General features: G+C 32.0%; 1 protein-coding gene across 1 annotated transcript; it reads left to right on the forward strand.

Moving 5' to 3' along the window:
* Positions 1–98: 98 nt before the first annotated feature.
* Positions 99–2,270, forward strand: B0H65DRAFT_558395 (uncharacterized protein; the record flags this gene model as incomplete). Its single annotated transcript, XM_062830098.1, has 4 exons — positions 99–539; positions 620–993; positions 1,057–1,274; positions 1,435–2,270. Exons 1-4 carry the CDS (start codon positions 441–443, stop codon positions 2,268–2,270), a joined length of 1,527 nt encoding a protein of 508 aa, XP_062682114.1. The 5' UTR covers positions 99–440.
* Positions 2,271–14,951: the final 12,681 nt, after the last annotated feature.

Here is a 14,951-nt window from a genome sequence, read left to right on the forward strand (position 1 = left end):
CGGGTTGGGTAGCAATGGCCAAAGTCGCGAGGCAGCAACTACCCGGCAGCAACTACCCGGCAGCAACTGCTCAGCCTCCTTTTACCTTTAACCCCGCACTTTCCTTCCTCAAACATGGTCAGAACATCACGAAAGCTTGGGAACTATGACAGTTGGGAAGCCGTTACCCACCCAAGTTCTTTGCTGGGGTGTATTTGAAGGGGAATTTGGCACGTCATCATCTTCCTTCAACCAGACACTCAGCTCGATCATCGAATTCATCACACTGGTTTTCCCATAGTCTCAGGACGCGCTTTTTTCAACTCCTGGAGAGTTCCTCTGCTTGAATTTCTTTCAAACAGAAATCGCCACCTTTCCACCAACAGAGCCCCCTTCAAGCAGCTATTGGAAGTTCGATGTCTTGAATCGCTGCTACCCTGAGAGCCTGAGACAGTCCAAAGATGCGCCTACTCAAGACCGACACGTTTGAACTCGTCGAGTTTGTGGGCGAAGAGTTCCCAAAATATGCCATCTTGTCGCACACATGGGAAGGAAAAGAGGTCAGCTTCCACGACATTCAGCATCCCGATGCCCTTACCTACATAAAGGCCGACGAGCCGCCTACTTCAGCCTGGCAAAGGTCAAGCACGCGTGCCGCAAGGCACAGGAGGACGAGTTCGAATTCATTTGGATCGATACCTGCTGTATCGACAAATCCAGCAGTGCCGAGTTGCAGGAGGCCATCAATTCCATGTTCGCGTGGTATCGGAAGTCAGCCATCTGCTATGCTTTCCTCTCCGACATCCAGAGGCCCAGTGGATCCATTGACCCATCAAGTTTCGATATCACCTGTTCGCGCTGGTTCACAAGAGGCTGGACCTTGCAGGAGTTGTTGGCCCCTGACTTTCTGTATTTCTACGATGCCTCCTGGGAGCTATTAGGCTCGCGCAGTGGTTGGGCAGAGAGTATTTCGAAAGCAACCACAATTCCGGTCGATTGCCTAGCTGGCCCAGAGTACGGCGAATGTGATGTATACCAGGACAGAAACGGCTCCCTCATGCGGATACCAAAACCCAGGAAAAGCATCGAAGACAAGCTTCAGCAAACCACTGTGGCTGCAAGGATGTCTTGGGCCGCGAACAGACAAACTACCAGAGTCGAGGACGAGGCGTACTGCCTGCTCGGGCTGTTCGATATCAATATGCCTATGCTTTACGGAGAGGGTAACAAGGCTTTCATGCGACTGCAACAGGAGATCATGAAAACATCTGATGATGCTACCATTCTCGCCTGGGGTTATGGCATACCTCCCGACCATGACACATATATGGATATGGCTCATGGAAACTGCGCATGATCCTCAAATGTACCGTCGACGCCTACGTGAGCAAGCATGAAAAATCAGATCTCGTTCGCTATTGGCCACATCTCCTGCGGATTTTCGGTTTGCCGGAGGTCTTAAAAGAGACAGCCAAGGCCTGTCACTCGACTTTGGCATCAGCCAGCGGGGTCTGATGTTGGATGGCCTCTTTGGATTTGACACACGTTATTGTCTCCAATATCTCTTTCTTCCGTGCACTGACGCCCATGACAATATCTTGGCTCTTCCAATGCTTTCCCTGTTGAGCATTTATCGTTCTCAATCCTACCGTGATAGAAGCCTTGCGAACACTCTTTGTGTACCTCTATCAACGGCGCCTGCAGGCAGAATCTCGACATATTATCGTGATTATTTGTCAATAAAACAGGGAAAATACTACCTCGGTGCTAATTATAACACCCTGGCACTACCATCAATGTCATTGTCTGATCAGTTCTTCAACAGCCGAACTTTGGAATTGAGCTTCCGGAAACAGCCACCGTGGCCCAGGCACGAGGATTCAGAATTCAGTCTGGAGACAGTGTATCCTGCCCTGTCAAGACAACCATTTCGGTTCGTCGCCGATATAAATGTGACGGCCCCCGTAGCCTCAAACGTCGACGTTTTTCCTGACGACAATCCTTGGGCCCATTCATGGACTTCTCACGCCTTTCAGTCATCCGAGCTCCCCTCACACAGTCTAGTATTTATCTTGAACATCACTGGTAAGAGGATACTGCTGGTATTGGGTACGTGGAGTGGCGGGGAGGCCCCTAGGTCTCTGGCTTGCCATACTGCGATTTTGGGTGCAAAAGAGTTGCTGAGACCTACACTGACCGATCTCACTTCACTTTCGACAAAATTTTCTTCAAGAGAAAACCTACCCACACCTATAGTTTTCCTCCACGTACCTATAGTCCCCCAAGGTTAGGGTCCCTAGCACCCTATAATAATCAATAATACCCGATATTCAAAAGTCCACTTTTAGCCGTGAAAATACCTTATTTCAATGTACGAAATATTGTATTATATTTCTATAAAATTTCTAGCCAGTCTTGCACTTGCACCCATCCCTTTTTAAACTTAGTAATTTCGAAAGATTTTACACGTTATATTAATACTACTCTACAATACGACCCTACTAATAAATCGCGCTAACTCTCTACGGCTAATTAACTGTGACGGGTCTGAACGAGTAAAGCACAGCGTACAGTCGTATGGTTGAAATGCTATATTTGACAAAGAGGAAAAGGAAGACTGCACTAGAAGGGTGCAGTTAAAAGAAGGTTTTGTACAGGTCGCTTGGAGCGTACGGGCCAGGCAGTCATGCGGGTCTGGCCAACCAAAAGGCTCGCATCCCTATTGATAAGGTAGGCTACGGCTTGCCATTAGCCAAGCTTAACCCCTGGGCTCTAGCCTTATGACATTACCCTCTTACTCCTTAAGAAAAGGGGTATCCCTGCTCCCCCCTAAAAAGGGCGGTCCACCGCACAAAGTATTAAACGCAACTAATTATATAAAGGTAACGAAATCTATTAACAACCGCTCCCAACCAAATGCCTATTTAAACGGGGAAGAAGTTAACAACACCAAAAAAAGTATCTACACTAAACTTCCAAACAAATGCTGTACGACCACCTACTTACTACCCGAGTCGGCGGTACCCTACTAGACACCCACCCTTATAGAATTGCTTCCTAGTACACGGGAGCCAAGACTAAATTAGGGAATATATTTATACCTTGCCTATCTAGGGCTCTCTTCTGCTAGGTAAATCTATACGCGAGTAGTTAGTATTAAGGTGATTACCTAGTGCTTCGTATCGCTCTACTTCTCCTGCCGGTAGTAACTATTATTACTACTGTAACTATATCTCCGTATAATTCCCTCGCCAAGAAACGACCTCAATAAAATCTTTATGTTTACGAAATATAACGTCTACTACCCTCCTATGATTGCGTTTTGCAACAAACATTATTAATAATATAATTAAGCAGCGAAGAGTACTATACGGTAGTCTTACTACCTATTTAACTAGTAGATAGTATACTTAATAAGCCGCAAAGGTCCCTCCTTTTAGATATGTAGTATTCTTTTACCCCCAATATTATTAGGGCTACTTTTAATAGGGCACTATTTAGTTTAAGAGCTCCTCCTCTTAACTATTATCGTCGTAACCGTCTAAGCCTCCACCGGGTCGAAATAGACTAACTTTATCTTATATAATTAATATCGCTCCTTAGACTAGAGCCTCTACTATTATATCCTCTCTTTCCTCCCCTATCTCCTTATTTAAGTAAAATTTAACGTTTCTCTAGCGACGCTAATATCGAGGGATCGTTGGTATTTTTTGCTGGGCATACTTAGCGGAGGCAAAGGCTAAGGAAAGTATTACTATTAAAAATAGTAGGCGAAAGGTAGGCGATGAGCCTATATTGCAAAAGGCGAGTCTATCTACGTAGAGGCTTGAACGTTCGAAATTTTGGGGAGAATTGGTGCCGTTATTGAGAGGGACGGGAGTCCAGGTAGTAGCGGCTGAGATTAGGGTAGATCGTAGACGAATGGGGTAGATCGAGCGAGAAGAGTGTTGCTAGGGATTGTGAGAGTGGTAGAGACTCTTCTAGCGTACCGGCGAAAGGGAGGCGATACGAGAAATGTAGAGGAAGGGGTACTATCGCTAAGGGATAAGAGTAGCGGCAAGAGGTTGTCGTTGAGGAACGAGAGCGACGGTAGGAGACTCTTTGGGCGTACCTACGAGAGAATGATAACTATAACGAAGGTTTAAAAAGAGGATCAAATATAATATAACGGGTTTGAACGAATAAAGTATAGCGTATAGTCGTATAGTTGAAATACTATATTTAATAAAGAAGAAAAGGAAGACTATATTAGAAGGGTATAGTCAAAAGAAGGTTTTATACAAGTCGCTTAGAGCGCACGAGCCAGGCAGTTATACGGGTCTGGCCAACCAAAAGGCTCGCATCCCTATCAATAAGGTAGGCTACAGCTTAGTATTAGCCAAGCTTAACCCCTAGGCTCTAGCCCTATAATATTAACGTACGCTAATTAATTATATTATAGTTAATAAGTATTAATAGTTAGTTATAAATACCCTCTACCGATTACCGCTACCGTCGCTCTTCGTTTATTAATATAAATATAACTTTCGCTTCGTCCGCTTCCTTTACCCACGAAAAATAGGCTATCCTTATTAGTAATCCCTTCTTATCCTCGCCTTTATAATAAACACTCAATAAGGTTCGACGAAATTTCGTAGCAATATATCGTTAGTATCGTTTTAATATTATGATTTAGTATAATTATAAATACTTTACTAAAAATCCGAATTACCTTTAATACGATTAGACCTATTATTATATTTATCGATGCGACTATACTACGTATTTCCTATATGCTAAACCCAACCCCTATAGTAAAAATAGTTTATATTTAGAAAATTCACGCTAGGTTGTCCTTTTTATATTGCGAAAAAAGTAAAGACGACGAATAGTCTTCATTAATCTATTAAGGTTTTTAATACTTCTTATGAAAGTTACCCCCTATTACGATATTTTGAAAATTATTTAATTTTATAGGAAAAAAGTTTTAAATTTAAATAACAAAGTACGTTAATATATAACGGGCTTGGTTAAAGCTAGAGAATTAATAATATAATTTATTTACTCTATAATTAAATCCTATTACCTTAAATCTCTTTTAACTTTTAAAGATATCGATAATATACGGTTCCAGGTACGAAAGTCGACCGTAATAGGTATAAGGATATATAGTCGTTTATTAAAAGGATTAAATACGAGGAAGTTATTATTTATCGCTATATCGATTAAAATAATGAGTAAAATACTATATTATCGAGTACTTTTTAATTATTAGATTCTTAATGTAAAATATAGTAACGCAACCCTTATACCTTTGCTTTCGACGCAACGTATAAAACTAACCGCTGTTATCTCCCTTTAATATAGAGAATCCTTCTTACTTATAAAAAGAATTTAATATTGATTTTTTAATTAGTATTTAATAACGAGGGGTGTTATGGGGCTAAGGCCTAGGCTATGGCGCTCTGGTTATTGACTAGAGCTGTCATAAAGCGCCGTGGCTGTGTCTGTATAGCCCCTATTAAAACCTCGCATTTCCGGTGGAGCCGCCTCTTAAATAGAACTTTCCTTCTTTATAGAACCTTAATTAAACTATACGATTAATACCTATATTAACCGTACTATCCCTATTATATTAGGTTCTATTTTAATAAACCTAATAGAATAGGATGAGTAGCCGCTATAATAGTAGTAATAGGGCCTACTTACTTAAATAGCCGTAGTTAGAATTCCCGTAGAATTTTCCGCCGCTATAGCCGTTATAATTATAAAATAAAAAGAAGTTACGAAGAAAGAAATTGTATACTTCGTATAAGAGAAAGAAGACTTTGTTAGGGTATTATTTACTAACGATATATTCGCCTAAGTAGTAAGAATAACGTTTAATATATAATTTATTATTTAAAATTAATAAAATTCCTTTAATATTAATATAATTATTATAATAATTACTATTACCCCGAATATTATAATCGGTATTATATAAAAAGACGTTCCTTATTATAATTCTAAATATAAAAATATCCGCTAATTAAAATAGGACTGAACCTCCACTATATTTAATTTCTATATTATCCGATTACACTTCATATACGAAGAAGAGAAGTCGGTAGGAATTATTATTAGTAATAAATTGGGCTAATTAATATTATTAAACGTCCTCCCGGTTGATAAAATAGTTAAGGTAGAAGCTTTTTAGCGCTGTAGCGGTATTAGCGGTGCTTATAAACCCGAGGATTTCTTTAATTATTTCGAATTAATTTTTAGTAATAAAAATGAAAAAAGATTAGCCTTAACCCGTTTATATATTATACGATAAAGAGAGAATTAATTCCTATTGGATTGGTTCTTTACGTTCGAAGAGAATTTTACGAAAATTAGAAGTTTTATTTAGGAAGATAATTTTAAATTAATTTAGTTAAAAACTTCTATATTTAATGCTCTTTATAATTAATTAATTTTAATTTGTATATTCGAAACCTACAACCTTTATTTCGAATAGTTAAAAGATATTATATAAAAATTTAAAGTTAATAAAGCTTTCCGTAATATCGGAGGTAATAATAAAGGATATAATAATTGTTATTAGAGCTCCCTTTTTTAGCGCGACCTTACCCCTATTTTTAAATATTTTAAGGATATAGATAATAATATTACGATAGATTATATTAAGATAAAGGGTAATTCTAATAATAAGGACGTTAAGTGTATTAAATAGGTTTCCTAGGACGAATAAAATAAGTGCCGTATTTTAAATCTTTATTTCTATTATAGAGTTAACGGATATATAGTCAGTAATTATATATATTAATTAGTATAATGTCCCTCTATTAATATTAAATTTATTTAAACTAAATTTAAAATAGAACTTGTATTAGAAGATAATAATAAATATTCTTTTTTTAAAAAATTGGATAAAAAGTGATTCCTTTATAAAGTTGAATAAAAGAATATTTTAAAATATTAAATAAAGAATCGGGAGTTAAAAGTTTCTTAGGATTTGTAGAGATAAATATTATTAAAATATTTATTATTATTAATAATAAAGATTGTTTCTATACTTTCGTCGATGAAGGTTATTAATATTATACTATAATTAGTAAAAGTATTATTAAAAAGCTAAAAATTCCCGTTATACCTATATTTAAAAAATAAGTACGAAAAACTTTAATAAAAATAGAAGGGGCGGAAATTAAGGAGATTATTTATTTTAGGATAGATATTTATAAGTATAAATTTATTGTCTATATTTACGTAATCCCTAAATTAGAATTCTGTATTATTTTAGCGAAATTATAATTAATTATTATAAAAGCCTACTCTATCTTTTATAAATATAAATTTTAGTATGGAATAACCGGTTATTAAATTTTGTACTTAGGATATTTCTTAAAGTGTTTTTTCCTAAAAGTTAAGGAATTTAACAAAGTAATATACTATTTAGTAATTACGTTCGTAATTATAATAAATAGGATTAGGAAAAAGAATGGTTAATAAATTGTAGAATTGATAATATTTGTAATAAGTTTACAAAATATTGAGAAGGCCCTTAAGCTTAAGATCGGTATAATAGAAGAAGAGTTGCGAAAAATAATCCTTATAGAGATATATAATTATTTATTAGTTTAGAAGTGAGGGGAGGCTAATAAAATCAATTTTAATTGCTTAAGTTTCGACTATAAAATCGAATTTAAAAAAGATAAAAATGGTAAAGAACTACTTCTCCTTTATAGTTACCTTTATAATATATTATAAAAAGAGTTTTTAGTCTTAAAGAAAACCCTTAGAGATTTTTTTAATAAAGGTTTTATCCGTATTAATAATTTAATTATTGTTATATTAATTCTTTTTATTAAAAAGTCGGGAGGAGGTTTTCGGTTTTATTACGATTATAGAATTTTGAATATTATTATTAGAATAGATTAGTACTTATTGCCCTTAATTAAAAAAACGTTTAGAATTATTATTAGAATAAAATAGTTTACTAAAATAGATATTATATAAGTATTTTATAAAATTTGTATAGCCGAAGGAGAGGAAGAGAAAATAGTATTTTGAATTTAATATTAGTTATTTAAATAGTTAGTTATATTTTTCGGATTATTAAGAGTACTAGCGACGTTTTAATAATATATTAATAGTATTCTAGGGAATTATTTTAATAATTTTGTTTCAATATATATAGATAATATATTAGTTTTTTCGTTAAATTCTAAGGTAAATTATTTAATTAAAGTATGGAAAATCGTTAAATGTATAATTATTGTTAAGTTTTATTTAAATCTTAAGAAATATGAATTTCTAGTAAAGAGTGTTAAATATTTAAATTTTATTATTATTATAAATATTAGTATATAAGCGGACCCGGAAAAAATTAAAATAATCATTAAATAGAAGGTACTTATATTTTAGAAAAGGGTATAAAATTTCTTTAAGTTTATTAATTACTACCGGATATTTATTAAAGACTTTTTTTTGGCTATAGGACTATTCATAATTTTTATAAGTAAGGGGGTCCTTTCTAAATAGACCGAGTAGTGTAATATAATTTTTAAGAAATTAAAGGAATTATTTATTAAAACTCTTATTCTTATTTAATAGGATCCCGATTTATTTATTTTCTTAGAGGTAGATTATAGTAGGTATAATTTCGGTAGTATCTTTACCTAAGAGAAAAATAGGAAGAAGATAGTAATTGTTTATTACTCTTAAAAATTTACTTCCGCCGAGCGTAATTACTCTATTTATAATAAGGAAATATTTGCGATTATTAAGTATATAAAGGAGTAATTTACGGAATTTAGGAATTATAAGAAATTTGTTATTATTATTAATTACTATAATTTTAAATACTTTATAAAGAGGTAAAAGCTCTCTAAATAATAAGTGTAATAGGCCGAATTTCTTTTATAATTTAATTGCGAAATTCTCTACCGCCCGGGGAAGTTTATTGTAATTTCTAATATTTTATTTTATTGGGATTAGGATTGTTTTAACGAGGAAGATATAAAGGTTAGGGAAATATAATTAATTCTTTAGTCCGTTCTTAAAAATTATATTTATATAGTTATTTTTTTTATTATAGCGGGGAAAGGTGTAAAGGTATTTAAAAATCTGGATTTATAATAATTTTTCGAAAAGGTTTCTTAAGAAAATAAAGTTTATTAAATCATCCGCTAAGCCGTTATTAATAAAGATAAAACCCTCCTAATTTCTGTGCAAGGTTAAAAATTCAATTCGGCGAATATATTATCGATAGGTTCGGTAAGTTATATTATAGAGGCCATATTTAAATTCTAAGAATTTTTATTATTATTGAAGTTACGGCTCTATATATATTTTTAAAAAATATTAAAAGGAATATTCTTTGTACCCGTATTATTTAAGAAATATACGATTCGAAAGTTCTTAAATACTTTGAAAAAGAAGGTAGTATTTATATTATAAAAAATCCTCTTTATTAGCTACTAATAAATATTTATATCCGTTGGTTCTTAGTTAATTGCGATATTTATAGTAAGGTAAAATATTAGAGAGATTATAAGAAAAGGCTATTAAAGCCTCTTTCTATCTTAAATTAATTCTTTAAAAATATTTAAATAGATTTTATTATTAATTTCCCCCCTATAAGAGGCTACGTTAACCTTTTTGTTATTAAAAATAAGCTTAGTAAATTAGTAATTTTAGAACTATTATTTATTATAAAAGTAGAAATAATAGTACAAATTTTCTTTAAGTACTTTATATAATATTATAGGTAATTATAACTTATTGTTAGTAATAGGGATATTAATTAGATTCGTTAATTTTAGAAGTATTTCTACGATTTATTAGGCATTGATTAATTTTTAAATATTGCTTTTTACCCTTAAATTAATAGTAGCCCTGAAAGAAAAAATTAAGAAGTATAAACTTTTTTTAAGAATTTTCGTTAATTACGTTTAAAACGATTAGAATTATTAATATTTAGTAATATAATTAGTAATTAATAGCCGAATTAATACTTCTATTAATATATTTCTATTCCTTATTATTTATAGTTATTATCCGCAATTTTCAATAACCTTAGTAATTCCCTTAATAAAAGTAGATTCTAAGAATTTATAAGTAAGAATTAAAGATTTCGTTATAATATTATAGTAAATGATAGATTTATATTAAATAATTATTATAATTTCCGTATAAGAGTAAGAGTATTTTGCTAACTACAAGAAGTAATTAATTAAAGTTTTTAAAGTAGGAGATAGGGTTTAATTAAATTTTAAAATTTTTATTATAGTACGCTTTAAGAAGAAGTTCGATTAGGTCTATACGAAATATATAGTATTTAGAATTTTTAACCCTTTTATAATAGAGGTCTCTGATTTTTTATTAAGGGTTTTTAATAAATTCTACATAAACTTATTCAAAAGGGCTTATAAAGACCCTTTATTAAGTTAAATTACTATTGACTTTTAATTGCTAATTATAATAATAACTAAAGAGAAAGAATACTACGTAAATGAAATTTTTTATTATATAATTAAAAGAAATTATGGAATAATTTTAGTTAATTAAATTAATTAAATATAATAATTTTAGGAGCTCCTAAAAGAATTCGGTAATACGGCAGCTTTAAACCGTTTTAAAGCGAAATATAATTTAATTAATATTAATAATAAATTAATCGAATATTTTAGTATAGAATATACGAAACAATAAAAACGGTAATAAAAGAAGAAAAAAAGAGTATAATAAATATCGATTTTAAATTTCTCTAATTTTTCTTTTGTATTTTACGCTTCTAGTTATTTCTAATTTTTATAACTTTTAACTATTTTTCGAACGATTCGAAGCGGGCTATTAATTTTATTATAATAAATTCTTTAAAAGGGAGGGCGGGAATCGAAGGAGCGGCCGGGGTAGTAGGAGCGGTAAAGGTCGGAAGAGCGGCGGCGGCGTTATTAGGGGCCGAAAGAAAGTAATAATATTCTTATTTAAAAAATTTAATTAATTAAAATTTATTTTATTAAAATAAATAAAATAGAAGAAACTTATAGCGAAATAATGTTATTATTATATGATTTAATAATACAATATTAAATATTTATAATTCGGTAAATATATTCGAAAGCTTTTTTTTTTTTACTGGAAGTCGCCGCTTCCTAAATTATAATAAATTTCTAAGTTAAAGATAAGGCCCAGTTATATTGTTTATTATTATTATAGTAGGTTATATATATTCGGTTTCCGGACTTAGTATAGTATTTATACGGGACGTTTAAATACGGAATATACAGGACTATAGAGAGTTTATAGTCCGCTTAAAGAATAAATAAGGTTAATAATATTTTTCTAAGGTAGGAATAATAGAGAGGATTTATTAGTAAATGTTTAAATTTAATAAGTTTAGGTTTTTTAGGGGTAGCGACGGGGTTTTTAGTACGCCCGTAACGGACGGCGGCCTCTTAGGAGGGGGATTAGGAGCCGTACGATAACGGTAAGGACGGGGCCTCGCTCTTAAATAGTTAAGACGAGGATAGGAATAGTTTGGACGAAGTTAAGCGAAATATTTATTTCAATTAAGAAGGGTAAGCGAATAATTAATTAGGGGCTAGTAATATTTATTTTAATAATTTGAGCGATAGTTAAAAAAAAAGAGGAAAAGAGAGAGAGGGGGAAAAGAAATCGGGGGAGGGGTTTTTATATATAATTTTAGAGGTATGTATATATGTATATTATTATTTACTACTTACTACCTTCGTCGGTCGAAATAGAAGGAGCGAACGTATAGAGGGGTAGGAGGAGGGAGGAAGGAGGTAATATTATAGGGCTAAGGCCCGGATTATAGCGTTCTAATTATCGATTAGAGCTATTATAAGGCGCTATAGCTATATTTATATAGCCCCTATTAAAACCTTATATTTCTAATAGAGCCGCTTTTTAAATAGAATTTTCCTTCTTTATAGAACCTTAATTAAGCTATACGACTAGTACTTGTATTAACCATATTGTCCCCATCACAAAGGGGTAATTAGATTTATTTATTTCAAAGGGTAAATTAAATAAATAATGTATACGTTCGATATCTTTAAACTTATAGTTATTATTAGTAATGGGGATATGTAATTAATTAAAGTAATTAATAAAAGGTTCCCTTCGGTATAACAATAATAATATATATAATATCTTAATTGCAATTTTGTTAAAAAATATTAAGAAACTTTGGAAGCGCTTAAATAGTAGTAATAATATTAATAATAAGGATGAGGATAATAATAAGGAAGAAGAGGAGGATTTTAACGAAGAGGAGGAGGATAATAGGGAGGTTACTATTTTAATTACTAATATTATAATTATAGAGGAGGGTAACGTTGCCGAATTTTATTAATTTAATTAATATATACGTATTATAATTAAAATTAAAGTTAAGCTCCCTTCCTTATTAAATAAAGTAGTTAATATTCGTTTAGGGTTATTCTTTATATAGTAGTATATAATTTATATTTCTTTAGTCTTAGAATTCACGAAGGTATATAATATTTTCGTCGGCTAATTCGAAAAGTTATAAGAGGCTATCATTATTTATATTCGGCGGGAATATATATTATATTAGAAGGAATAAGGTAAATACTATATATCGAAATATTTTAATTATAGTTAATATATTACTTCCTTAAACGAATTTAATAACGGTTCCCTAAAATCGTATTACGTCTTTACTCGTAGTAGTTTTACTAATTTATATAAAGCGTACGAATTTTATATTAAGAATTATTATACCTATTATAAGGATGTTATTACCGCTTCGTCCTTACGTATATATATAAAGTAAATTAGTACGAATTAATTAAGTAAGAGAAACTCTATCTGCATATAGATAAAACTCTATCTATACATAAATCCACTTTTTCGTTCATATATTTCCCTAACACTACCCTTCTCCAATTAATTAAAGGTATATTTTAATTCCAATAGCGCATTTGCTCCCCTAATAGCGCATTTGCTCCCCTAATAGTGCATTCGTTCCCTTGAATAAGGTATTCGTATCCCCCTACAGCGTATTCGCAATACGGAATAGCGTATTCGCGACTTTAACACTTAATAACGTATATCTTCCTCTAGAGCAATTGAAATAACGAAAGAAATTAACTGCCAATAGGAGATAATATGCGAAAGTGACTGCAATTGACGTGCGATATAAATATAATGTAAATGCTTTGTCGGAGGATTGAATGCGTTGTCAGGGGATGCGAATACGCTGTCGGGGGCCATGTTGGGGAGTGAATACGCTATCGGGGGATGCGAATGCGCTATTGAGAAAGCGAATGCGCTGAAGTACTTTGGTAGAAGGTGCGGGGCGGTAGGGTTAGGGATTTGTATGCGAAAAAAGTGGATCCACGTGCAGATAAAGTTTCTCTTAAGTAAATACCCTTTTGAATTTAATTTATAGGCGGTAGATTTTTTTAATTGTTAATACTATTAAGTTTTTTCTACCTTCCCATCCTTATATAGTAATAGTACCTCCTTATTCTTATATAATAATCGATTTAAGAAGTAGTAGAATTTATTATATATTTATAATTTCAAGACGGTTATTAGGGAAATTAGCCTTAAAGGTATTTAGGTTATTAAGGAAGATTATTATTTATTTTAGTATTTACGCTAAATTAAGGTAAAGTACTACTACTTCCCCCCCGTTATTTCTTATATTAATACCCTATAAAAGATTCGGTAAATCGATACCTTACCTTTAAATTAGCCCGCCAAGCAATATTTAAAGGTCGTTCCTATAATATAGCTAGCCTTTTTAATAACGAAGCTATCTTCTCCCTTCCTAGCCCGCGTAGTAAATTTAGGAATATTATATTTATACGAGTTTTAATACGCTAGTACTATTTATAGTACGAATTTGGTAATAGTATTGAGGATTTCGACGCTATAAATACGGTTTCCTTATAGCGATCTACGTAGTTTTTAATTAAAAAGAAGGTAGTTAAGAAAGTTAATAAGAAGGTTAATAAGAAGGTTAATAAGAAGGTTAATAAGAAGGTTAATAAGAAGGAGGCGACCTAATTAAGCGAACTTACTTAACCTATTTAAATTAATTAATTAAGGGAGTTTACCCCTATTATTAATTATATTATTTTCCCTAATTTTAAATTTAATTTTGAGGGAGGTATTAATATTAACCTAGATTCTAATTCTAATATTTTTATTTTATTTATTACCTTATCCCTCCCCTCCTCCCCCCTCTTTGTACGGTAATCCTCGTTCCCCGTTAGAGAGTAGTCATTTTTTATAATCCTATATAATAACGCTACTTATTTCGACGGGGTAGAGATCGGCTATAATTCTTAAGAGTTGGATTTAGAGGAGTATCTTATTTTAAATAACGAAAGGGAAATAGAGGAAATATAAATAATTAAAGATAGCGAAACCTTAGAATTATTTATAAAAGAGTAATTGTAAACCTACTTCGTTAAAGAGGTATAATAATAGAAGGAGGCTACTTTTTATACCTTCCTTCCTCCCCTATATTACTTTATAAGGAATTTACTTTATAAGATAAAGCCTTTATATAGGGTTACTTTCGAAAGGGATAGCAAATAGATAGAATAGTATAGAGGTCGTTATAAATATTTAGAATTATAATTAAAAGTAAAGTAGGAAATCGGTCTTTAATATCCTATTATATAGCAACGATAGTATTAAAAGCGGTTGACGTATAACGGTTCTTTTGTTAATAGGTATAGTAAGAAATTCCGTCGTTTATATGATATTTATATAGTATAGGAGTTTAGAAGGAATAAGAGGTGCCGCCGCTAGGTAGATTTCGAGGGGTAGGATTAGGATAATTTAGTAAATAGTATATATTACGACGAGGGTTACGTTGACGACGAGAATAACCATAATCCCTAGGCGGTATAGAGGGCGAGAGAGGGTAGTAAGAATAACCTTATTGTAATTAGTAATAACGAGGAGGAGGAGGAGAAGTAGAATAATAAGGGTAG

Source organism: Neurospora tetraspora (genome assembly GCF_033439725.1).
Source record: "Neurospora tetraspora strain CBS 560.94 chromosome Unknown B0H65scaffold_4, whole genome shotgun sequence".
Lineage (NCBI taxonomy): Eukaryota > Fungi > Ascomycota > Sordariomycetes > Sordariales > Sordariaceae > Neurospora > Neurospora tetraspora.